At 37.9% G+C, this 27,812-nt stretch overlaps 1 protein-coding gene across 4 annotated transcripts in view; it reads right to left on the reverse strand.

The window, feature by feature from the left end:
• Nucleotides 1-27,812, reverse strand: part of KIDINS220 (kinase D interacting substrate 220) — a 77,414-nt gene that overhangs the window by 23,356 nt on the left and 26,246 nt on the right. For all 4 annotated transcript variants that reach the window (XM_039567838.1, XM_039567842.1, XM_039567841.1 and 1 more), the window contains 9 exons: nt 26,769-26,948; nt 26,239-26,404; nt 25,175-25,326; nt 22,515-22,804; nt 18,699-18,839; nt 17,845-18,088; nt 17,584-17,672; nt 16,471-16,615; nt 14,768-14,930 (listed from right to left, as the gene is read on the reverse strand). In XM_039567838.1, the coding sequence (XP_039423772.1) occupies nt 14,768-14,930; nt 16,471-16,615; nt 17,584-17,672; nt 17,845-18,088; nt 18,699-18,839; nt 22,515-22,804; nt 25,175-25,326; nt 26,239-26,404; nt 26,769-26,948 (1,570 nt within the window). The remainder of the gene's footprint in view (nt 1-14,767; nt 14,931-16,470; nt 16,616-17,583; nt 17,673-17,844; nt 18,089-18,698; nt 18,840-22,514; nt 22,805-25,174; nt 25,327-26,238; nt 26,405-26,768; nt 26,949-27,812) is intronic.

The raw sequence follows: 27,812 nt of genomic DNA on the forward strand, positions 1-27,812 counted from the left end.
GAAGGAACAAGTAGAAGGATTAAATGTTAGTCTTATGGAAGTTTATGAAAAGCTCCTACCAAGCAAAGTGATGAAGGCTAACATTGTTGGTCAGATGGACCTACCTTATTTGATGTTTCATCTCATAGTACTGGTATATCAAATGAGAAATGTTAATCTAAATTAAAGATTACTAAAATGAAAAAGTATTTCTCACACCCAGCATAATAAAAATGTAAACAGTGAAAGAACGCACTGAGAATGGTGAATACAGTTACAGTATGGCTATAAAGTGACTGTGACAGCACTTCATATGGATACCAATGAAGTAACCTCACTGTACATAAAGCAAAAATAGAAAAAAACTGTGAGGAGAAAAATATAAAAAACTTTATATAAATATAAAATTAATTATGATTTTTAATGGCTCTTTTCAAAGACATATCAAGACTACAGCTCCATGATAAAGAGCAAGAGCATAGATATGTTGGCTGCTCTGTGAGCTGCTGAAACTTGCTAAAAAGAAGAAGGTAGCATAGAAAAAAGAAAGTGTAAGAGTTTTCTCTGATTATTGGACAATTAAAAGATCTAAGGCAACTACCAGTGCTGTCATGGGGGAAATAAGTGCACTGATGCATGCATGGGAAGGGAGGAAGGAGACTCTCATGCACACTCAGTAAATCATCAGTACACCAGGAATCTCTTACATTAAATAAATTCACACTCACATTGTGTCTATGAAGAGGAAAAAACCATAAAACACTTTAAAGAAACCCCCAACTGGTTGTAATTTAATTGTATTTTTAATAGAACTAATGAACTAAGTCTACCATTAGCTGAATAATCTTACCCTAGTTCACAATTTCTCTGCTTTTAAAAAGCAACAATCTTTTTTTATCTTTATTTTTAGATCCTCCATAAACAGTAGAATTTTATGTACCATGGGATTATTCCAGAGACAGAAGTGGCAGATTTACACAAAATACTTAGCATTTAATGTTAAGAAAAATAAAAGAATTGAGAATCAATGTTACATGCTTGAAGTAAGTGCAACTCCATTACATTATAAATGTATTTCAGCTGTGCTAATCTTTCAATCTGATCTTTTAAGACATTCTTGCCATATACTACGAGTAGAATTAACAAATTCCTATAAATTTTACCAGAAAACATCTGAATGGACCATGTACCTAACAGATGGAGAATACCACCAGGCCATGCTGTCATAAACAGTATCTATGAATAACTTCATTCATAGTGAGAGGCTACTTTATAGCACAGGAAAAATGTAACAAATATAAAGCATAAAAGCAAGTGTAGCCTATTTTAACAAAGGTTCTAATTCTGCAAATCATTATGAGACACTGTCCAGGTGGCAGTTGGATTATCCACTCTGGGGAAGTTCAGTGTTTGTAAGGCTTCAGAGACTCCAGCCTTAAGAGAATAAAAAGTGATGCATCTGTGAAAAGACAAACTGGACACTCAAAGGTTACAATTTCAAATAATGGGAACACTTCATTCTCTCGCAGAGTTTAAAGAAATCTAATAGAAGCTGAAAGCAGTCCTAACCTCAAGAAGTGAAGGGCCAAAAGAAAAAATAAGAACTTTGGCAGTATCAAAGAAAAGCTTGTATACTCCACAGAATCTGAGAAGTGCATATTTTACACACTAATGTTTAGCTACTACCTTAGGTTGTTCTATTTTGCCTTATATAAAACTACAACTAAACTGATTGTAAATGTGTCTGTTTTAAATCAAACATCAAATGGTGAAAAAAACCAAGATCCTTAATGCACACTTTAGTTATGTATGTTAGTTATATATATTTACTGTAAGTATTTGAGTCAGGACTTCAACACTGGAAAAGCAAAAATTAAGTCACTTTTCAAGTCAGGAACTGAAGAGTTAAAAAGTAGCCTACTTCAACACTTCAATCTACAAAATAAAAAGCCAAAAGAGAATGTGACATAGATTTAAATAAAACACACAGCTGATGAATCACATGAAACAAATTAGCTGATTTTTAATGCCAGCTCTACTTAAGTCTGAATGTGAACAGTGTTCCGAATACGATGAACAAAGCTACTGTTCAGAAGCCAATAGCCCACTGCTGGTGTGCAGATTGAAGTCTCTATTCTAACCTCCTGAGCTCCATGTCTTAAACTACGCCTTTGAAAGAAATATTTATGTAAATGATAATCTTTTGGCAAAGAGCCACAAAAACCATACGTGCCTGCACTTCTCAGATAAAAAAATAAAAGGTTAGCATGTAAAGCACTTTAGGAGTTACTTTCTCTAAAATATTAGCATGCAGATCTAAAAATAAAGCACTGTGAACACACTATTCTCATTTTGAGGCTAGATTCCTGAGGCAAAAGAATTATTTTTAAAATCAGAAGCATCAAAAAGTGTCAGTGTTACAGACTGTCTGTTTCCAGGAGAAACTACTTGAATTTAGAAGGAATGAGGCTAAAACAAAACATTACATTGATTGAAGTGAACCTTAAAAATTCATTCCACTACTCTTCATATCTCTTTCCCATGAGCAGGTGAAATTAAAAACTGCTTTCATTGTGGAATAAGTTGTATTCCAACAATGATGAATTATTTCTGCTTTTTCCTCAAATACAGATAACTTAGTACAAGTACACAGAGGCACATCATCTTACCTTCCATTCAAGAGACTGTAAATAAGATTCAAATTTGTTCTAATTATGTTCACCTTGTACTTCCATGACTGACTTAGAAAATAACCACCATGGTCTGACAGTGTGTCCAGCACTGAATGTTGCCAGCATAGCTCAGGCGAAGGTGCTAAGCTGTTGGGCTACACATGGCAGCCCACCTATTGACCATCTACTTCACTGCCCTGCTAGGTGGTGGCAAAATGGCAACAGCCAAAATCAACCACCTTCATCTGCACTGGAGGCTGGACTAGAGGTGCCCACATAGCCTATGTCATTGGTTACGTCAGGCCCTGAAATATGCCAACAGGATTTACCCACCTCTTCCCCCCAGGCAGGGATTTTGGGGCCTGTGCTCAAGGCTGGATCTGATGCAGAATAGCTGAGGAACCAGGCTGTGGTGACAAGAGCTGTGAGAAGCATCACTGGAGGGCTCTCTTGCCTGAGTTAAGAACAGCTTTTAAGCTCAGGCCTTTAACCTTGGTCCTCCCCTCTTGACCTTGACCACTGGCTTAACTTCCTGCCTTGACCTAAAACGTGCCTTGTGGCTAGAGGCCACCGGGCTGTTTGCTGTCCCTGGTTACCATCACTGAACCTGCTCCCACCTTCCCATTTGGCTACTGTGGGACTGCTCCCCTTGCTCACAATGCCGTGCCTGCCTTGCTGTCCTCCTCAGCTCCCCACTCCTCTCTCATGGAGCAGCCTGCCCTGCTGTTCCCAGACTGGTGAAAGGTTAACTTCTTTACAAGCCCTCATACCCTGAAGGGCTGGTCTCCCTGCTTTTTCCAAACCTCTCTCCCTGAAGGTGAAAACAAAGAAATGCTTCAAATTTATCTTTGCACACCTTATTTTTTTTACCTCGTGTGTTTCACAGGAGCAAGCAACTGCATGGACAAGAGTCATTTAACTTTTTCACTCCATAAAAAGCAAATGACTTAATTAATTGCTATTAAATAATAGAGCAACAGAAGGCACGAGCATGAAGGCATGTCATGTTTTATCTATCATGTGCTTTTTAATTTTTTCCTCTCAATACGGTACAAGTCAAAAATGTTCCTTAAAATAATGAAATAATTTGTCATTAAAAATGAGAAAAAAATTTTTCCAGAGATTTGATACTGAGAAACACAAAACTAGAAAACCTCGGCCGCTATGGAATGCAATATGAAATTTTGATGCTTAACAGTCTGCTAATTAGACATCTGATCTCTAATACCTAATAATCAAATCCTACTAATACTATGCTTTGCTCTTTAGTTACTTATCCTACTTTTCTCATGTCTGGTCAGTATAGTGACAGTGTTAAAAGCTCTCACCACAAATGGCTCCAGGAACTTTGCAGTACTATCAGCAACTGTGCTGCAAATATTCTCTCAAACTGAAAATTGCAACAGGTCATTTGGACACTGAAAAAGAACATTTGCTTATAAGCCCATTCGTATAAAGACAGGAATAAAAAGTCATTGCACATTCAATACTATAACATAAGGAACTAAATGATTTATCTCAATAAAGACCAAAAAAGAGAAAGCTATAGTTTGATATATCTATGTAGACAAAAATTCAAGCCCCCTCAGCGCATATTAAGCAGAAGAGACTTCACGGAACAGATGCAATAGCTATTTAAAAACTCCTATTACCATAGGTATTCAGGAAAGCTTGCTTTGCAAAACTGACTCTATTCAAGTACCAGCGGATAAAGCACCTCTCCTCAGTGCTCCCACTTTTGATCATTTCAGAAAGAAAAAAAAATTCCGATCCTTAAAAGATTGATATTTATTAAACTAATCTTCCACACCCAGTATCCTGCACTGTCACTGAGCCATATTAAAAAGTTCTGGTTTTTAAACAACTCTCCAGAACACACCCTACATTGGCATACTTTAAGATAAAGTGTTGAAGCAGTTACAAATGCCCGGATTCATTCACAGCTTTGCAGTGCTATTTGAATTACAAAAGGCAAAAGAATTTAAAAAAAAAAAGGTGGGCATCAACCACCTACTACTCAACTGGTACACTGCCTTTTAACACTGAGACCACACTATTAGCCCAGTAGGAAACATAATAACTTTATGTGCCCTGCATTTTAAGTAAGAGACAATAAAAGGAAATGGAAAAACAAAAAGGTTAAATATTTTAGAAGTAATGCCTCACTGTGAGGTCTACAAGAATACTAAATTGTCTACTTAAAGGATGTGATTTATTTAAACCTGGCCTGGGCAAAGATGATTGCAGAGAACATTATAATCAGAGTGATGAATGTGGCACCTTCCACAGCTTTTTCATTTTTAATTTCTATAATCACTAAATAGCTACACTTCTTAAATTAATACATCAATAGGCATTAAGCAACTCACAAATCCCTCAAAAGTTCATTTCACCCTTTTTCTTAAAAGGTGTTTAAACAGTGTCAAAACTGGAATTAACATAATAACCTTCCAGAAAAGTTACATTTCAATGATCTTGCTCAATTTTAACATTTAAAATTTCTACAGATTGGCTGAAAGCATGTAACATACTTTTCTAAAAGAATAATTCAATAGATACTTGTCTAAAGCACTGTAATGAAAAAGTAAATAGATAATGCTTATCATCAGTTTTTATTTTACTTCTTTTCTTCTTACTTATGTATATTAACAAAAAAACCCTCAAATGATTTAAACAAAAGCTTTTAGCTCAACACATAATTGCAACAAAATTACAATAATTGTACCAATTAAAATAATCCTGAATGAACAGTTTGTCATCTTAATGTTCCAATGGTTTATAGAAGGATCTACTTAATTAGCTGAAATTGCTTTTCAATGTTAGTATCAAATGTCATTTGTTAAAAGTTGAACGATTTTGAAAATAATTTAACAAAGCAATTTTACAAAACACCAAGAACCAACATTTTCTTTTCAGCTGAATAAAGCAAGCAGATGTGTCATCAAATTGCTATAAAAATAAATGAGCCTTTATATGGAGAAAAATAAATTTTACTACTAGTGCTACAGAATACTATGTTTTTATGAAATCAAATTCTTTAATAAAATAATTTCATATCATTTATATCTCGGTGGTATTTTTAGTATTCTATAAATATACTTTCTTAAATTGAAGTAGTAAACAACGAAGGAGAAATAGTCCACCGTACATGAAACAGAAAAATGTTTTAACCTAAGTGATTTCTTAATTTGATTACCATGGGTGTATCACACAAGAGATCTAAACCTATCAGGAAAACACGGCACCAATGAAACCACGCGATAGAACTACAAATCTATAGTAACGAACTGCCGTTTCACTTGCAACTAAATTCGTTTTTATCCGTTTAATTTCAAGAAAAAAGGAAAAAAATAAAAGAAAAACAGAGGATGAGTTGTGTAGTAACCTGAAATTAAGTATTTCTCTGGTTACCATTATTAGAGATAACTGTTTCTGTGGTTGATTTCAAAAAGGGCTAACTTCAGTAAAGACCAGAAAAAAAACCCAAGCAAGGTAATATACCAGTGCTGAAACTGGACTAGAACTGAAGAAATAAAGAAACAACAATTCTTTTTATTATTGATAAATTAGACAAAGCATGTATATTCCACAATTCATCCCTTGGAATGGTGTTAAGAGCTGCAAAAGCATTAAAATGAAAGTAATAAATGAGCTATGCCTTGCTTAGATCCTTTAGTTCCCTTGATCCCCCCCAACCCCCCTCTCTCCTCCCCATCCCCCCCCCCAAAAAAAAAAAAAAGCTGAAATAAAGAAAGCTGTTATGCTATTCTTCTTCTAAATTCGGTGCATTCTGCCTCGGCACGTCGTACTGCCATCCAATTTGCCATCCATCATAGGTAGGCATGCACATATATGTGCACAAAGACTTTATCACAGAGGTTAAATTAAGCCCAAGTGATGGATGAATTACACGTTGCTAAGTTTTAAATAATGGTTACCTACAATTCTGAGGGAAGTATAACCATTTTCTTGTCCTGGAAAATATCTTTTTTCAAAATCAAAGAGCTAGGATTCTTGATTGCCATAGTTTCCTTTCCAAAGTTTCAGCTTTCCAAAAAGCATATTTTCAAGGAGATTAAGTAAGGGTGAAGATCCTAATCTGAACAGATGGCTCATGAGAGTTTCTTCTATCCTGAGCCAAGCTCTTCTGTTCTAATATTTTTAATAAATACATAAAAATAGTATCAGAAATTCAGGAACCATCAGCTATTTGCAAATATTCTCATAAAAAATTGATAAGTCTGGTCTTAATATTCCAGTTTGGTCAAAGCCCCTGTCTTAATACCACACTTTGGTCAAAGTCTGTGCAAAGAATGACAGGTAGGACTGACTCGTGTCTTCAAGCTGACCCTTGTGCCTTCAAGCCTAACAAGCAGATAAACCTCAAAAGCAGCCAACAGGAAGCACTTCAATAGAAGGTTGTGTGAATACCTGAATTCTGTAGTGTTAAATAAATTGTATATTCAGTCACAGAGACAAGCATCCTCCCCCTCCCCATCATCTTTAGGCACTGAGACAGTAAGTCATGGTCTCTCTTCGGACTATCTCCTCAGATACACCAGCCTTACATTTCTCACCGTTTCAGCAGGTAATGGCTAGAATTTTATTCAGAAAGATCCAGAACTTAGATCCTAACCCCGTAAGAGAGAGGACAATATTTATCACAGATCTACCTAATTCCTGGGTGAATGTTCTACCTATGTCTGGTATCCAGGCATAATAACCATGAGGAAATTCTCATGGATTGTCATCAACTTCATACTGACTTTCTTCTTTCCAAAGAGCTTTCTGTAACAGGTAGTAGCTCTGGCAGTATGTTCCCTGCCATTTTCTTTTTAAAGGCCAACTGAAACTTTTCTACAGTGGCCTTGCCTGCCTAGACAACACATCAGCACCGGAAGGTTCCTGCACCTTGTCACACAGCCTGTCCCAGCACTTGGTATAATTAATTTAGATACATTTATCTTCCAGTTAAAGTAGGCTTTGCTGCTGTGCTTTGTGTTGAACCTCATTCTTTCCTCCTGCTGCAAGCATGCTCAAACCACATTCTTTTTCTCTTTACTTGGCTTTTTAAGGGCTTCAGTTACTGACTGAATAGGTTCTAGGTGCAAGGTAACCTAGGCCTTGCTTTAGCAATTCTGTGCATTCACAACAGCAGAACCGTTGATTTCACAGGAACTTCAGGGGTAAAAATTCAGACCATCCATAGTTTTTCAAGTGTTTAGAAATTTACAGTTATTTTCTGAAATGCAATACAAGACATTCTTGAATTCAAGAGGCACATGCATGCCTGAAGTTTCACTTTCAGTTGTAAAAATCTTACAGTCCAGCTACTAACAGGTCTAAGAAGTGGCAGACTGGTAAATCTGCCATATCCAGAAGGGAACTGGTTAGCTCATAGATACAGAAACTCTCCCTAATGCCTCCAGAAGGACAAAAGCCTCCAGAAGGACAGGCAAGAGAGTTACAAAATTACTTTAGTGATTTCTAGGAACATCTTCCAATTGACAAAGTACTGCAGACTTTTATTTCTGCCATGATAAGAAGGATACAAAGACATAAAATGTGTTCAGCACATTATCTTATTTAGTGAGGCAATTTAATGAGGAAAGGGACTTCAACAAGAAGACATTTCTTCTCATACAATCAGTTTTAATAGCATGATTTTTGTTCAACAAGGCAGTAAAATCAAATCCCTGACATCTTTAGCCTCAAGAAGTAGAAAATACCAAGAAACAAAGACAACCAAGACTCACAGTCTCAAAATGAAATGAAAAAATAAGACTTTTGGGGAAAAGAAATAAATGAATCAAATGTCTTAAGAATGAGGAGGGCTTGAGAAGAAAGGAGAAAGCAGTCCAGCAAAACCGGGACTCATCACTGCTTGATGTAAGACTACAGCTTTCCTCAGCCTCTTAAATACATTTGCTACTTTGGTACAACCATTTTGAAATGTGATGATTAGAAACTCAGTCTTTAGAATTTAGAAAAATTACGTATTTGTATAACACAATACATTCTGCCCTTCCATGGACTTGTTAGGAACTCCTAAAGATACTGTTTCATTTTCTGACTGAGGTGGGGCACTGCACATTTTTCAGAGAAATCAGCAATAATTTATTAATTCCTTTCCTTAGTGCACATTGACCATCCACTACTGCGTTAGCAGGATTATAGGTTAGATTATTTTCCCCAGTAAGGTATGATACCTATATGCACAATGACTTTGATCTGCAACTTACTCATAGCTACTTCCACAACCCTCTGTGAAACTAGTTATCCTGGTTATACCCCCACATGGCATCTCCTCCCTCTGTCAGACCATTCACAGGTATGTCAAATAGCATAAGAATTATCTTTGGAAACCTCACCTGGAAGTTTCTCACGAGACACATACTCCTATCTTTCACTTCCTTCTTTTGTTTTTCTGAGGCAATCGCGTCTGTTATTATCTTAGATTTTAACACATTTAGATATTCTTACGTGAAGATCTTGCTTAAAATGTCTTAAATTTCAAAATATTTCCTTGTCTTCTTCCTCTGTTCCTTGACTCTGTTGAGAATTCAGTTTCTTGAAGTGTATCTTTTTTCTACAAAAGCCACAGTGACTTTTCCCAAGATACCACTTATTTAGATCTGGCACTGTCATTTATTCTGGTGTCATGGACACTTTATTTGCCTTCACAAGAGAGCACATTCCAATAGCTGGCTAATTTACAAGTCTGAAAAGTCTCAGTTGCAAACATTCAACAGAAACTTGCTTTAATCTGACAACTTAATTCTCTTAGAAATTTATTTGCAGAAAGCCCACATATTTTATTCCACTTCAGAGCCTTAAAAATTTGCCTTTTGCAACTTCTGCAAACCACTTTGGCATTACACAAAATTGACATAAGGAAGACTCTTTACAGTAACATGGAAGAGAACGCAGCACAACATAAATGTAGAGGAATATTAACTCTACACCACAGCTATAAATAAAATGGTAAAGATAATTAAATTAGACCAGGATGGAGAGATGGGTAATGACAGTAGTAAGCTTGACCACTGAAGAACCTAAACACAAAAGGGGAAGAAGAGGCAAAATGAGAATTAAGATCTTAACCTGGTAAGGAGAGAAACTACATGAAAATCCCAATGATGAGAAAAGGCAACACATAACCTGAAGGAGTAAGTACTAGTACTAATAAATACACCAGGTGGAAAGCAAGACCAACCAGACCAGCAATGAGAGAGAGGCTGAAATGAGAGGACAGAAACAAGATGATACAGCAGGTTGGTTTAAGGAAGTAAAAACAGTAAACACATTTTTCTCAAGAATATAGACTGAAAGCCAACAAAGCAGATTCAGCATTTTCTTCTCAAAATTTGCCACAGTTACAAAGTATGGGCCTGGTTCCCCCCTACAAAAGATTCAGAGCATAGTGCCTCTACCTTTTACTGTAAGAGATGTTAAGTGACTCCAGTCCATAAAGATTCTTCACAGAGGTGTGCCTGTGTCACAAACTGAAGCCTAATTTTCTTTAGGGGGTTGTGATTTTTCTTTCTCTGTTTTGGGTTGGGGGATTTTGTGGGGTTTTTTGTGTTTTTTAATTGTTTTGTTTGGGTTTTTTGTTTTGGGCTTTTTTTCTTTGTTTGCTTTTTGGTTTTTTGGTTTTGGTTGTTGTTTTTGGGGGCTCTGTGTTCTTTTGGGGTTTTTTTTGTGAGGGTGATTTTTTTGTTTGTTGGGTAGTTTGTTACAAACCCTGGCAGAAAGTTCCCAATATAATGTTCAGTAGGTTTTTCACCTCTGCATAGTATGATACAGGAAAGATACACTTCTGCTGACAGACCTGGTTTCATACTCATCAATATAGTCTTCGATATTCTTCACAGTATCTATAGAAAAAGACAAATTTACTTTCCCCAAGAAGCCATCACAATAAGAACATATTAGTTAGCTTTATTTTTAATGACAAATTGAAGCACAGATGTATAGGTATACTTATTTAGTTACCAATTTGAGATATCCATTTTTTTCAGAATACTCCACCAACTGAAAGCAGAGCTCTCAGCAGCTCCAGATATAGCTCTGAACACTGAGTACTTAGCAGTATCAGCCTACAGAATTATACGCTGTACACCACCTCCCCACAGAGGCACAAATACTATCCAAGTGAACGGTACTGCAGAGGTGACTAGTCCAGAGCATCATGCAAACTCTGACAAGCAGTTGTGGAGCAGTTTTTAGTTGTCTTACTTTAGTTATTGCATTCTTTTCAACTCCAACAGATAGCACTGCAATGTGAAAGAAAATGGCCCTCTCCTTTACTGCAGTTTGCAAAATTAAATTCTGGACATTACAAGATGGGAACCTCATGGAGGCAAAAGAGCATATAATCATGGAAATCATATATCAATGTGCCTGCAAATAGGGGAATTAGATAAAGACTACATTTATTCTTTTTCTTCTTAGTGCTTGACTACCCGATTCTTTTCATCGTCCTGTATTTTTTGTATGTTGTGAAAGTATCGCTTTCCCTCGGAAATACTGAAAGCAAAGGCTCTGGTGCCAGCGCTCCCCGCGGCTCCGCCGAGCAGGGAGCGCCACCTGCCGGCACCGCGCCGCGCTGCACAGCCCCTGCGGCACCAGCGCTGCTGGGGACAGCCCCACCGGGGACACGGCCGGGGACAGCCCGCCCCGGGGACACGGCCGGGGACACGGCCGGGGACACGGCTGGGGACAGCCCGCCCCGGGGACACGGCTGGGGACACGGCTGGGGACAGCCCGCCCCGGGGACACGGCCGGGGACACGGCTGGGGACAGCCCGCCCCGGGGACACGGCCGGGGACACGGCTGGGGACAGCCCGCCCCGGGGACACGGCTGTAGGGCACAGCCCGCCCCGGGGGATACGGCCGGGGACAGCCCGCCCCGGGGACACGGCTGGGGACACGGCTGTAGGGCACAGCCCGCCCCGGGGACACGGCTGTAGGGCACAGCCCGCCCCGGGGACACGGCTGGGGACAGCCCGCCCCGGGGACACGGCTGTAGGGCACAGCCCGCCCCGGGGACACGGCTGGGGACAGCCCGCCCCGGGGACACGGCTGTAGGGCACAGCCCGCCCCGGGGACACGGCTGTAGGGCAACACGGGGTTAACTGTCCCCGTCACACCCTCAGCGCACAGACCGATTATCCACCCTAACACTTCAGCCAAGGGGGTTGTAACAGATCAGTTTTTTCACACGTGATATTTTAAAACCTGGAAAAGCAACTGTAGTACCAAAGCATTCTCCTTACACAGAGGATGTGATCCAAGTTCGAAACTCAACAAAGAACCTACAAGATTCCTTTCAGCGAAGGGAGATGTCCAAGCAGCAACCCTAAGACTGCAGGGTCACAATAAAAAGTAGTTTGATACAAACTAGTCAATACTAGGAAAACTATATACTTGATTCTGCTCTAAAATATCAAGATATTAAAAAAAAACCCTAACCTTGAAGAACAAAAAACAGAGGAAGTAACACAAACTCAGTACAGGAACAAGCTACATAATTATCAAAATCTGGTATCTATTTATGAGACTCCAAATGGGAAAGCTGCTCTATAAACTAATAAAACCTAGAAAACAGAGACTGAAGTTTTAAACAAGGAACTAACTTTGAAATGATGCTGAAACAGTTATTTAAGCCAAGTTACTTTAAACAGTTGCAGATAAAAAGAATAGCAATGACACCAAAAGGATTGCTTTGGATAAAACAGAATTTTTAGAGCTCTAGATAATGCCAGAGAAGAGTCCACAGACCTTTTTTCATACTCAGCATATGGTAAAGATGATCACCCAAATCACCAGACAGATGAGACCTCAGCTTTGTCAGTATTTCAGGAGAGTTACATATTTAGTTCCTTACACAGAAGCTGCTGAGAGACATCAATTCTCCTGAGCAAGCAGCAACATGATTGTTAGGAAATTTTTTTTTAATTGTTAGGAAGCTAAAGAAACTAAGTCTTTTAGCTTTATCATTTTCATATCAAATAATCCTGTTGGTATTTTGTGCTAAAGAGAAAATCCTGAATATTGGTCTTATTTTCCTTTTCCTTGTTTTTCTGGCATTGCAGGTAGAATACAAACAGCTTTCCTTAAAAGATGATGATCACCTTCCCTTTTCCAATACATGCTACAGGGTTCTTCACTCTTTCTTCACATTATGTACTCTAGTTTTATATACCAAAATTACCTATACCCTTGTAACTGTCAGCTATGAACTAGCAGTCTACTCAAGTGGCTGTATCACTTCCAAACAACCTGCATAGCAAGAGGTACAGCACAGCAGCAGTCATGAATCTCCTCCACACCTTAACTAATAAACCATGACACGCTCCAGCTGGCACTGGGCATCAACAGCTCAAGTGTTTGTACCAACAACAAACAATCCAGAACCCAAAGAAGTTTTTCACATTCAATTCCGAATGTCCTTTCCTTTTATTCATGCTGGTTTACTACAGATTTAATATCAGTTAATACTGGAATTAACTGATATCCACTTATGAGAATAAATCAGGTGTCTAATATCTTCTCTGGTTTATCAGAAGACAAACTTTGTTATGTCTTGAAGACAGCTTTGGACTTCAAAAACCCCGAAGTGATTTATTACTGTACATGCCAATAATCAGAAAGCTGCAATGAGTTTGTTGGATAAATACTGAAAATAAAAAAATCTGAAACATGACAGAGAGCAAATCTAAATAAAGAGAAGTTTGAATGAAAAGCATGACAGGAAAGAGAATTCCTGATGATTCTGAATTACTATATTTAGCTGATCACATAAACATTTATGACACTAGTTGTGTGAACCCACAGTGGAAAGATGGGTTCCCAGTGCTTTACCTTTGATTTCACAGGTATATTACACTCACAGAGGAAATGCAAAACCCAGAAACCAGGTCCATACTCTAGAGGAAAGTGTTTTCTAATCATGCACTTAATTTACCTGTGAAGTTCGGTATTTCTAAAACAATCTTCCAGCTTGAAGCCACTTCAGCCTACTACTTGCCCTCTTCATCTGTTTTCAATCCTCAGCCTCATCACGTCCAATCTGTCCTTGGCCCTTTACCTTCTGGAATTTCTGTGTTCAGATCTTAACAGCACTTCAATTTTTCATTCCTAATACAACTCATTCAATCATCTTTCCCAATCAATCCTAACTCCATTCTCAACACTTCAACCATTCTCAGCCCACCCCAGACCCTCATACAATTAATCTCCTATTCCTTGACTTTCAGTGCAGGGCACACTTCCAATATTTTCTCTCCAAGTTCATTCCCCTGGACCTTGCAAAGTCTCTAGGTTTTCCGGTAACTTGTTCAATCAGTCACAATCTTCTCTCTTTACCTCAGCTGTTCTTTTCATCTGATCTCAATTATATTTTATCCAAGTCAAACCTACCTTTCTTCTCCCTGATTTTGATTCTCAGATTCTGCTTTTCTTCTATAGGCCCCACTCTCAGTCACATTCTCTCTCTTCCATTCCTCCCACGTCATCAGGCCACAACCCACACATCCTTTCTCACAAGCAGAGGGGTTTGGAGAGAGATGTTCACTGGCAGCTCGGGGCAATGTGTTCTCAGTAGCAAAACCTAGACAGCTCTGTTGGACAGCAACTCGTAGCAGAAATGGAGAAAGTCATGCCTCTTTTTCACACCCCTTACATGCAGCACATGGCATTGCCACAGACCACCTGCTAAGCACAAAACCTTCAGAGATTTTTATCAGTAAGGGCAGTTTTTGCAGAGCTTATTTCAGATTAACAAAGAATTGGAGAAAATATCCAAATTGTAGCTTGGCCAAGGTAAAGATGAAAATGACATCAAGAGACAAAAGTACAGCTCGCTGCCTGTGAAAGAATTCCTGCATAGTTCTCTTTGGCTTAAATACAAAGCATTCATTCATACATCGTGCATTGCAAAAGCAATGAAACTCACTTCGAAGTTTTCAAAAATTAGCAGAAGAGGGTAAGGTTGTGGGAATCTTAGATTACAATCTGATAGATGTTTGAAAGCCATGTTATTCTAATGATCATTAATAATAACTACTATTTTAATCACTGAAAGTGCACACCATCACCAGTATAATGACTACCTCTCATAGATGGTTTTTAAAGTCAGGTGATCCGGAACACCTTCGGTCTCTTCAAGATGCAGGATGAGCCATGATGTTCTGTATGGCCACTGCTCTGTGAGATTGATCCAACTTGCCAGTCTGTCCCAATTGAATGTGATCTGATTAGCTCTCAGTAAACGACCTAATAGAACAAGGAACGAGAGAAGAAAACAGAAAGGATTTTTTCTCCCTTTCGAAAGATACCTTTTTTCCCCTTTAAAGTAACAGCTATGTTACTTTGTTAAGTCCTTTCATCTGATCTGTGAGCTTCCTGCTATTATATTTCTAGCTCAGTAAATTCAAAATCATCACAAGTTGCATCTAAAAATATAATTTTACAATTTAATAAAAATCCTTCCATATACTGGCCAAAATATGAGACTCTCCAAAACTGTCAACTTCAGCCCCAGGTTAAACACTGATTACTATCATCCTGCTACTGGTGAATCTTAACTTAATTCAACAAAATTCAATAAAGAATTTCACACAGAATTAATTTCTCTATCTAAACACAGAATTTCATGCTAATACTTTGATAGATTTTCTATGAACTGGCATATGAAATGTGGTCAAAACAAGTTAAGCATACAACTGCCAACTTCAAAAGCCAATATAGTAAAATTCAAAGCTATAGAAAGGACTGTCTTAAGTTAATAAGGCAAGGTATAAATTACAAATAAAGTTATTTCAAAAAACCAGAAAAAGTTAATGCTACAATTTATGCATTTGAAGTTCCAGCAAATTTTCTGTAATTCCTTTATTAATATCTGTCATGACATGTAGCCTACAGCCTGAAGGCTCATAAAGCTGTTCATGAAATCATGCCTAACCACAGACTATACTACACTAAAAGTGCTCTGGCGAGGTTTTTTTCAGCTTAATTTTACAACTAACATTTTGTGATTTTGTTTGACAAGCTAAGAGACAGCACTCTTATTTATAAGATTAGCTTGGAATTTGAGGTCTGTTGCAGATTTATGCTCTTCACTATATACAGTGTGAAAAGTAAGTCAATTTCTTTGTTCTGGGTAGCTGTAGGGCTACACAGTGCCTTCTAGTGTCTGTAACAGAAAAGACAGAACATAATCACTCCCCATTCACTTACTACTACATGATACAGGATTTTATTAAACCTCCACAAGCCCTTTTCCAGTTATTTCCAGTTTTTAAACCTTAGAGATACCAACGTCTTGACTGTGTTTTGCTGAAGAAAAACAGGTCAGAAAATGCTTTCATTAGTTCCACACAATCATTTAGGGAACAAGGACTCTAAATATTCATAGAAAAAATGAACAGGATATATACCTGGTTTTTCCCTCAAAGCTCACCTTTTCCTCACTACAATCTTTGTTCCCACTACAGTATTACGAAATTGAAAAACATAATTTTCTTATCCCATTTCAAAATCAAAAAATTCAAAATTTCCTAAAAATGTAGACTAGAATCATTTGCCTTCGAACTGAAATCGATGAAACAACAAATATTATGGATCTTTCAGATTCTGTGTAGAATGGTCTATAATGTTTTCTTACATTCTAAAAGAGTTTGCTTCAGAAGGATCTTCAAAAGCAGCACATGGACTGACTTGTTAGATTTAGTTTATACACGAAAAAGTCTGAGTGTAACTACAAGCAGCCAAAGCACAATACTGTTTTTACTGCACGTGATCATGTCACACTTACCCGTCACTGAAACAATATTTAGCAACCTCCTCATGGTTTGAGGGCTGATATCACTGAACCAATCCTCTGTAACCAACAGCTTGGTCAAATCAAAAGACATTTGACGTGTAATGGTCCTCTGCATCTGGCGTCTTCGGTAAGTATCCTGATGATACAAAAAACGAAGGAATACTGGTAAGTATCAAAAGCTTTTATGTACTTCAAATACTTCAGTTTTACTTGATTAAAAGTTAGAGACTATGGATAAGTCTGTGAGGCTGACACTAAATATCAAACGTACAAGAATTTAATTCTGATTTATTTAGCTGTGTAACAGCTGAACATTATATCCATAGAAGCCAAGCAGTGGTAAGAGTTACACATTTTACTTCCACATCAATTGTGAGAGGGCAAAATAGAGTGGCATAGCGAAGTATTTCGTAAAAAGGTTACTATTTTCAGCATTCCCATCATCACTTCCTATTGTCTCTCAAAAGACTTATACCATCCATTTACTAATTACACAAAAAAATTAAAGGGACCATCAGGTTCCTCTGCTACAAAACTCCCAAAGTCTCTACCTATGGCAGCTCAAAAATCTCAGAATCCTCAGATTCTGTGTTGCTTTTCACAACTTTCTAGATACCTTTTATTCAACTAGTTAGTGATTCTATGTAAAGATGAAAGAACAGAAAGCAGGAAAAAAATGTGGTAGACATTACAGTACAAGTCTAGTACTTAACATCTGAAATTCTTTGATTTATTCAATTACTGCCCCTTGTTGCAACATCCTGCAACAAACTGATTACACAAAAAAACCCAAAATATACACACAGACACAGACCATAGCTCCTATCAGATTTGCGATATCATCTCGGAATTCACAGAGAGCTGCATTTAATTTTTTGTGGAAAGGAATATTTTGGTGAGCAAGCAAACTTCTTCCTCTTTACAGAGCATCAGTCTACTGATTTAAGAATGGACTTTTCCTGTGTGGATCACTTACAAAAATTTCATAAGAATGGTTTGATAAGTCTTCCAAGTTCATGTTACTGAAAATGTCAAAGAAAAAAAAACAGAAAAGAAAAAAAAGGTTTTACCAGTAACTCTATTTAGACTAAAAATCTCTCTCACCCGCCTGTTGAGAGCAGTTTTGCTACCAAGCTTGGTCATGTCTCCAAGACTGTTCTGAGAAACTCTCCTGTCAACCTCTTCATGCAATCCTATAGAAAGGAAAACAAAGGTAGGCATTTTCTCCAGTCATATGCATTTGACTGGCCTATAAAAATAACACTAATGATCTGTCAATTCTTTTAACAGTTTCTTCCAAAACCAGATCCAGATTTTGGATCACTGGTTTTGTAACGCTCATACCACCCTCCTGCATAACCTTACCTGCATTATCTGCATACGGAATATCCCCATTGGTTGTTGAAGCTACCATCAGTTTTTTTGCATTACTAAGCCCTCGGCTGTTCAGAAAAACGGGCAAATGGACAATATTTCGCATGTAATCATGGCCATTTATGTTTGAATCACGTAGAACACTGTTGAGGTTCTGGTTAATTGCCTTTATAATAATGTGTGGGTCACTTGCAAAAATTGCAATGAACGGGCCTTTTGAAAACAAGACTCGCACCTGTAAAAGACAGTACACCTTGTTAGCAATAACTAACTGTAGCTGCAGATCATTTGAACACTTGGCTCAACATTTCATATTCACTCCTGTTCAAGGAATAAACCTGAGAGGCCAAGAGGTGTACAAAGATGTTAGCTTCTTCTATATGAGATATCTAACATTAGGAACTAATCCACAGTTAGAAATAAGCACACTCGAAAATTTAACAGCAGAATTTACAGTGGAAATCATCACCACAGATGTATCATGCAGTAATGTCCCAGTTCCCCCCAAATATTTAGCATTTAAGTATTTTTCATCTAAAGTACTTCAAGGGTAAATATGAAAACTCTCCAAGTATTTTCAGTTTGTTTCAACTGAATAATTATTTTCCATAGTCTATATTTGATTCTTGCAAACCTTTTCAAAAGTACTAACATGCAATTTAATTTTCAACTTCTAAAACCCATCACTCTTAGCATTATAATTATGCCAATGTACACAAATATTAATCACTACAACATAGCCTTTTTTTACAGAAAACACACAATAACCACATGTATCTGAGCTCATCTGTGCAAGAGATCATGCATATAATCCAGCATTATCTTCATAAAGCGATCCAACTCACAGTATCAAGCATCTGTAAAACCTTGTCCTGTTCACAAGCATCCAATCCATCAATAATTACAACAAGCCTTGTCTGATTCTGAGTGAAGCTGTCAATGGTTTTTGCCATTTTGGCCATCAGTTCCACTTCACATTTCAAAACCTATAAAAATGAAAACAAAGAAGGAAAAGACATCTCTATAATACCTAAAACTAATAAAAATACATACATTCCTTTTGCAGATTGCTATTTGTCCCAAAAATACTTCAGCAAGATTACAAGAATAAACTTACAAATACTCAATGTGAAAACTCCTAAAATGTCACTTCCAACATACTAATTTCCTATTTCACCTATTCCACTTTGATATAACAAACTATCCTTATTTAAATTCCATTACGATGTTAAGAAAATAATATTTATGCACAGTAAAACATTATTTCAGAAATAAATAAAAGAGCATTACTAGCTTCAGCTAGTCCTCAAATATTGCTTTGAATAAAAAGTACAGCAAATTTTTCTATCTGCCTTCCAGCCAAGCACATTATGCTATTACTCTAATGCTCAGTCATTGCAATTCAAGATATGCAGTGTGAAGATCTGTTAAGCTTTTCAACATTGTTACACATGTAACAATCTGATCTCTTAACCACTAGATTCATTAGAATGTGCACAATCAGATGACATACAACAGATGAACAACTCTCCTGAAATACCTACTTCTCTCCTTTGATGATCAGCAAAGGGTGAACCTAACTCCTAAACAGCTGAAGTTATGTCGGATAAATACCACTCAACAAACAACTGTCAAGAAACACAGCACCAAGACACAATCAGGTACTCTGATGCAAATCATGGCACCAGGCATGTTGGCATCAGGGATTCTCAAAGGGCAAAGAGAGCCTTTGATCAGGAGCCAGCAGGGTTAACAGAGCTTTAAACAAGACATGGCAGGGGAAGGGGATAATATCACGCATGCCCGTAACAAACTGTGGGATGACACACCAAGGTTAAAGGGACGCACTGCTAGTGAGCAGCTGCTGGCTCTGAGATGTGGTGGCCACACTGGAGCACGCTTGAAGTCTCATGGAGATCAGCAGGGGGCTCCTGAGGTAACAGAAGCCAACAGGGAAACACCACTGAAATACCTCAGAAGAACTAAAGGGTGTTCCTCTAAGAAGGTGACACAGCTGACAGCCCAGATGAGGTGCCTCTACCCAGTGTACACAGAGTGGGCAACTCACAGGAGGAGCTGGAAGCCACCGTGCTGCTGGAAAGCTATGACCCAGCTGCCATTCCAGAAACTTGGTGGATGAATCCTATGACTGGAGTGCAACTACTGATGGCTACAGACTGTTCAAAAGGGACAGGAGAGGAAGGGGAGGAGAGGTTGCCCTCTACATCAAAAGATGGAGAGATCACAAAGAGATGCCTCTGAGAAGCAGCCACAAACTGGGTAAGTCACTGCATAAAAATCAAGGACCAGACCAATAAATGACACCTTGAGGTTTGTGTCTGTAACAGGCCTGATAAAGGAGAACCTATTGATGAAGTCATTATGTCCCAACAACAGGAGGCATCATGCTCATGGGTTCTCATCCTCCTGGGGAACTTAGATGACCCCCAACATCTGGAAATGTAGCCTCATGAGCTGTCCAGCAATCCAGGAGATTGTTGGAATGCATGCAGGATAACTTCTCCAGCTAGGTAATAGACGAGCCCTACTAGAAGGGAAGCAACACTGAAGTGAGCTAATTGGGGACGTCAAGACTGGAGGCAGCCTGGGCTGCAGTGATCACACACTGGTGGAGTTTGCAGTCCTGAGAGATATGGGTCAGGTAGGGAGTAAAGTCAGGACACCGAAATTTAGGAAAGCGAACTTTTAGCTCTTCAAAGAGACAGTCAACAGGACCCCCTGGAAAACTGCCCCCAGGGACAACAGAGCTGGCAGATCTTTTAAGGATGCTTTCCATGGAGCCTAAAAGCTTGCAATCCTCAGGTACAAGAAAATTGGCAAGGAAGACTAAAAGCAGGCTACACTGAGTAGAGACCTGCTACTCAAACTAAAGACCAAGAAGTAAATGCACAGGCAATGGAAGCAAGCACAAGTATGCTAGGAAGAGTATAGGGACACAGTCTGGTTGTGAAGGGATGTGGTGACAAAGGCCAAGGCACATCTGGGGCTGAACTTGTCAAGAGATGCAAAAAATAACAAAGGGTCAATGGCTCAGTATCCCAGTGGACATCAGTGGCAAGTGGTGTCCCTCAGGGGTCCATACTAGGACCAGTGTTATTTAATATCTGCATTAATGACATGAATGAAGGGATCGAGTGCATCCTCAGCAAGTCTGCAGATGACACCAAGCTGAGTGGTGCAGCTGACACACCTGAGGGACAGGATGCCATCCAGAGGGACCTGGACAAGCTCAAGAAGTGAGCTCATGAGGTTCAACAAGGCCAAGTGCAAGGCCCTGCACCTGTGTATTGAATCCCTGGTGTTGATCCAGGCTGGGCAATGAACAGATCCAGAGCAGCCCTGCTGAGAAGGACTTGGGGGTGCTGGTGAATGAGAGGCTGGACATGACCTGGCAATGTGCCCTTGCAGCCCAGAAAGTCAAACATGTCCTCGGGCTGCATCTAAAGCAGCATGGGCAGCAGGTGAGGGAGGGGATTCTGCCCCTCTGCTCTGCCCTGGTGAGACCCCACTCACAGTGCTGCATCCAGATCTGGGGTCCCCAGCACAGGAATGACACCAATGTATTGGAGCAAGTCCAGAGGAGGCCACAAAGATGATCATAGGGATGAAGCACCTCTGCTATGATGAAAGGCTGAGAGAATTGGAATTTTTCAACCTGCAGAAAACAAGATTCTGGGGAGATGTTTATTGCAGCTTTTCAGTGCCTAAAGAGGCCTATAAGTAACATGAAGACAAACTTTTTATCAGGGCCTTTTGCAAGAGGAGAAGGGGGAATGGTTTTAAAAACTAAAGGACAGTCAATTTAGATTAGATGTAAGAAAGAAGTTTGTTTAAAATGAGGGTGGTAAAACACTGGCACAGATTGCTCAGAGATGTTGTGGATGTCCATCCTTGGAAACATTCACGGTCATGTTGGACTGGGCTCTGTGCAGCCCGATCTAATTGGAGATGTCCCTGTTCATTGCAGGGAGATTGGACTGGCTGACCTTTAAAAGATCCCTTTCAACTCAAACTGTTCTACGATTCTATGAAAAAATATTTGTACAACAGATTTTTATACAATATATTGGCTGTAATCTACAAAGGTAACAATCACAATGTTACATTTTACTTTCAAATAGGGGCATATAGGATATCTGATGACAGCCTGAGAGTGTATTTATCATTTTATAGATACAGGTGGGCAAAACAATAGTATTTTCTATCATTTTTCATTAAATATGTGGACTGGTTTGGAATGTTCTTTCCTTTCTTAGCAAAGAGGTCTTGCTGACAAAGTTGGGCTTGTTTTTTCACCTTTAGAAGATTCTCAGTTATTCTTCCTAATCTTACTATCTAAAGTAAGCTTTTACTAAATACTGGTAATTGAGAATTGTTTTCCAAGTACTTTCTTCCCAGCAAAAATAAAATCAGAAAATTGAAACCCCAAATTGAACATTCCTGATTAAGCACACAGGTCTCATACGCTAAGAACAATTACCACTGGCGCAGAAGCGTTCCCTTCAGTAGAAACTCACCAAGCCTCACTCTCCTGTTGTGCGACTTGGCCTGGTTAAATTAATGATGCCCCAACTTAATAATGCTCCATGTTTGGGGGTTTGTTTAATTCCTTTTAAGGGCCAATTCATATAAATGCTCACCTTCATGAACCCCTCGCTTTTCAACTTGTGAAGCTTGGAGGCAGCATTGTGAAGACGTTTTCTCTGAGAATTCAAAACTGAATCCATCACCTGCCACCACGTGCGGCAATTCAAGAAAAAGGCCAAACCAACAATACAGGTCACCGTTATAAGAATAACATTCACTGTCATGTTGGCTGATTCCACATTAAAAATTGCCAACAGGGCAATTGCAGAAACAACGCAAGACAAGATGAACAGGAAAATCACAAAGGATGGGAGGCAGCAAGTTTTCTTCCATTTCTTTTTACCTAGGAAACAAGTATTGCTGTTAGAATTAATGTACAATGTAATGACAGGAGAGTGCAAAAATCTATTAACTTGCATACTTTTCATAAAACACTAACTGGCACAAAAGCTTACTGCTGTGTTACCACCCAATCACAAACCAATGGGAAGAAATTAACTATTATTTGCTAAAATTATTGGAAACTATGAAGAAGAGATATTCCTTTAATCTTCAGTTTATTTCCATCATTTCAAGAAATCCATACTGAATGGAAATTACAATTTTGTATCAGTGTTATCACCCCTTTTGTGGAATCTCTTTGTAAAGTGTATTTATGTAAATAAATCGTAGGAAAACAGTACGGGAACTACTCAGTTTTAAACTGGAACCTGGTACTTACATAATCTACTAGTAATGGTACCACTGAAGAACTAAAGCAAAACTGCAAGCTGCAACCTGAGGCCATCCTTTCTTGCATGCTAAAACACACACAAACAGGAGAACTGCAGCAAATACAGTTTGGACAGATCACAGGGGCCCCAGAAGAGAATACAGAGCTCCTGACTTCAAGTGTACTGATAAGAAAGAAGCAAATACTGCAGTTGGAGCTTAGCATAGCTAAACCAGTGACCAAAGAAACAGCATTTTCCAAAGCAGCCATATCTGCCTTTAGGACCTGTACACATCCAGTGGTGTACATCTAAAAGACTGGTATCTTCTGTACACATTTGTTGATAAACAAAGAACAGAACAGCAATGATCTAAAGTAAAACTATGACAGCTAAAAAACAGTATTTCAACTAGAGGAAAAAAAAAATCAAATTTTAAATATGTTAAATAGAAAGAATATCCAAGGTTTATATGTGGCCCATATTATTCTATACACTGAGATATGAGCTGCAAAAGTTTTTAACATTGCTGACATACGTGACTCATAGGATTGTGCTGCAGGACAAAGCAAGAGAAGTGCATAATGACAGAAGTGAGGGGCAAGAAACAAAGGGTAACAGCTCAGATATAATTAGATTCTGTTCTAGATGTAACCAGAAATATAAGCATCCTTTTATTAGAAGGAGATAGAACTGCATTAGAGAGACACTTAAGAATCATGAACAATGAAATGACAATTGAAAAAGGCTTGTCTGCAAGTTTACAGACATAATTTAAAAAAAACTTAAGATACAGAAAGCTAAAACTAAACCCTATGGAACGCCTGTGAACATCTAGAGATAATAAGCCTATGATCCTAGACCTGTAAAGAACTGGAGAAAAGGAGAGAATGTGCAAAATCACCAAATAGATAAAATTTTAAAAATCAATTAGATATTTAGGCAGAGGATAGGAAGGCAACAGAGCCAAGGATCAGAAGACAATGTAAGATTACAAATGAAAGGGAAAAGATGATTACTGAAAATAATCACAAGAAGTCAGCAGTACACTGCCATTCCCAAGACAACTTCAGGAGAAATTACAGCATCAAGAAGGCTGTTCCACTGAGGTTAAGGTGAGGGACAGCAGAATCTAACATGGAAAAAAAAGGGTGAAAAATTCCACACATCCCTTTCATAAAGAACACTTAGTGAATTTGAAAAAGAACATTGAAGAGTAAGTTGTGCTCAGCACACAGCTGAACACAGCACGTTTTTTCCAGCCTCTGCAGGACAGAAGAATCTAAACATTTCACTTTGTGAGAGGTGACAGAGTCCTCAATTTGTGGACAAAAGCAAATGAGAAGTAACTGACACAGACTAAACTTAAAGTTCAAGTAAGTCCTCAATTACCTGGAAGTTAAGCTCCTTAACTTTTCATGATATCATACTCTACTCTGCATATTTATTTTTCTAGAAATCTACAGATGAAACAGAATAAAAAAGCTTCTTCTGTTTGGATCAAGCCTGTACATTTCATCCCATCTTACTAGCACTGATCACAGCAATGCATAGGATTGGACCAACGCGTTATACACGTTTATTATTTCCAAGAATAAGTAGTGGTCACTCATAAAAGCTCTAAATTAAAATCTACTACACTAAACAAATCCCTCTTAGCAATACACAAAAACATACATCTCCCTTTATCTGACTCAGACACAATGATTTAATTGCTATGGAAATATGCTGCATCTATAAGGATGTAATGTAAATATACATTTCCACTGACATTTCTCAATACTATACTTCACAGGAGATATTCCTTTATTATATTAATAAAATCAAGATTAGCAAATAAAATGGGGAATTTTTTTCTCTTCCAAACAAAGACTTTCCCCTTCTCTATGAATTTCTGCACAGCTACTTCTAAAAAGAGCTTATAATGCAAAAAACAGAAGCCCTGGTAACAGTGCACTGAAATGGAATAATCGGAAATGTCATTCAGGTAAAAAAAAAAAAACCTTGTGTATCTTCTGTCTTGAAAACTCGAAATAGCCTTGTTGCTAGGAAACCAAATTCCCTTTCACACGCATCAGAGAGGGTAGCAATCATCTCAGCCAGTGAAGTCTCTCCACCTACACTGGATAGTCTGTTGTAGTCCGTAAACAAAAATCTGAAAGAGAAAAAAACAAGTATTTTGTATACTTCAGAAAGCTTTAAATATTTTCTGGCAACTAAAACAAAGTCTTGCTGCATCTCTGTAGTTAAAAGTTTTTTTAAGTGGTATAAAATGTAAAACACTTAAATATTTAATTTTTTTAAAAATCTACATGGAATTTAACTACTTCTTCTCCATTTATCAACTTCTTCTTTGCCCCACTTCCTATTCTAAAACTTGACTTCTTAAAAAGATAAAAATGGTCACATCACTAATAGTACCTCAGATGACAGAAAAACCATGAAAATATCTTTATGATGCCAAAACGTAATATTGACAAGACTTTTTAAAACTGCATTCTGATCTATTTTTAAATATTTATAGAAGATGAAAAAAATTTCAGAAACACAAGAACACATGAAAGCACCATGAGGCTAAAATAGAAGTCTTTAAACAATAGAAGTAAATGAAATTTTAAAACACAGCATAAACTTTCTTGTTTTCAGGTAAACCAGAAGCTTTGAACAGTCTGATGCTTTACTAACAGGGAGGAAAAAAACCCCCAAACCTTAAGAGAAGTAATCAGTGAAACAACTGATTGTTGTCATTAAACGTACATAACACACAATAAGCTATACCAGAAAATTCTTATTTTGTCTGGTACGAATTTTCATTAGTACAATAGCCAAAATCTCTAATTCTGAAAAGTACTAACTTTCACCAACTTTGGCAGGTTAGTAGTGTTTTCAAGAAAAACTATCTTTTTCACACTGTAAAGCTTATGATCGTCTAAAGCTACTGTTTTTCAAACAGGAGTCTCAACAACTTTTCACATGAAGTTAAATGTGCACATTAATATGCACAGTTGAGAAGTATCAGAGTGAGCCTGACTGATTCATTCAAGATTAAATAAAGGAAATAACTAACCTGACAGGCAAAGCTTTAGTGGTTTGCTCTGGTAATTCTGGTGGGTTCACAAACATGAGTTTGAGAAGCAACTCTAAATATCCAACATGTCTTGCCAACCTTGTACTTAACACCCAGGCCCAGTTCCATCTCTCCCCTTCTCTCCGGCCACCAAAGTAAATTACAGCTAAAATATTAAAAATTAAAAGGATGTTATGGTTTTATTTTAGCCAACATTCACAACTGAAAGAATCATGAAGTTTGAACAGATAAAGCATGGAGTTCTGTAAAAAAAGTTAATGAACTTTTAGCAGTTAGGCTAAAACTGAGAATGGTAAAAGTAACACAATGAAATTAATGAACAAAATTCTTCTTTGTTCTCAAGAATGCCCTCTCACAAATCACATGCAAAACACAAGAAAAGGGTCCAAAGAGGTCTTATTGTCTACAAAACCATTTAGCATTTTTTCTGAATGGCAAAGTATATCTACAAAGCAATACTTAATTCTAAAAACAGATAAAAACCTTCACAAATTCCATATAAGACTTACTGAAGAAAATGTAGAGAACAGCTAAAAGGCTGAGTGACACTGCTATTCCAAGCTTTGCATCCACTGTGAAAGCAAGCAATAAACCCAAACCTCCACACAGCAAAAGTGTGAGGAATACAATAAGCCAGGAGAACTGAAACAGAGGTTCAATCTGCTGTCCTGCAAAGGTCTTCATTTCATCTAAAACAAAAAGATAAAGACCAGTTAACATGTGAAGTCACTCAAAACCAGATCATTTTTGAAAAAAAACTTTTTCAGCAGACTGTATAACTTACCCCGATTATTGATCCAAAAAAGATAATGATATTCGAATTTTTCTTCAAGCATTAGTTCAAAACCCTAAGTTTTCATCTATGCAATGAATGAAAACATTAAATGCACAATACTCACACTGTTTGCTGCAGATTTTCTACTTTTGAAAGCATATTAAAAGTCATGCCATTTCCTATTCTCCTTCAAAAGTGTGAAATGTATTTCATGACACCAAGAAAAATAAATCCACCATCCCCCATCCAAACCCTAAAATCTCAATCACTGAAACATGGACTGTGTTCCTCAAGTAGTCAGATATAACAGTACAATGTGAAGGCTGCAGTATTATTTCTGTTTGTTGATTCTTATCTACTAAAAGAGGAGTTCCTGAAGGAACTTATTTAGGTTCTAGGGAATCAGAAGTAATAGATACACAATCCAGAATAAAAACAGGAAAGAGGAACAGGAAGAGAACACTGAGAAAGTGTTTTAGAAGTGTAAGAGCTCATCAGCAATAAATGTCACAGTCAAAATACATATGCTTTTTGTTTGACATAGAACAGGAGGTGAAAAAAACGAATGCAGAATCCCATTTTGGCAAATACAGAAATCACAGAAAGTAAGAAACACCAAGACTGGCAGAAGTATTTTGAATTATACTGAAACATCTCAGAAAAACATCCTTTATAAGAAAATACTAAAACTACATAAGATGCCTATTTCCACCAGGAAAAATATTGACTTATTTCATATACTGCATTTGCCTTCCTCTGTCATTTCAGAAAGTTCAAA

The sequence above is a fragment of the Corvus cornix genome, chromosome 3, assembly GCF_000738735.6.
Source record: "Corvus cornix cornix isolate S_Up_H32 chromosome 3, ASM73873v5, whole genome shotgun sequence".
In the NCBI taxonomy this organism is placed as follows: Eukaryota; Metazoa; Chordata; class Aves; order Passeriformes; family Corvidae; genus Corvus; species Corvus cornix.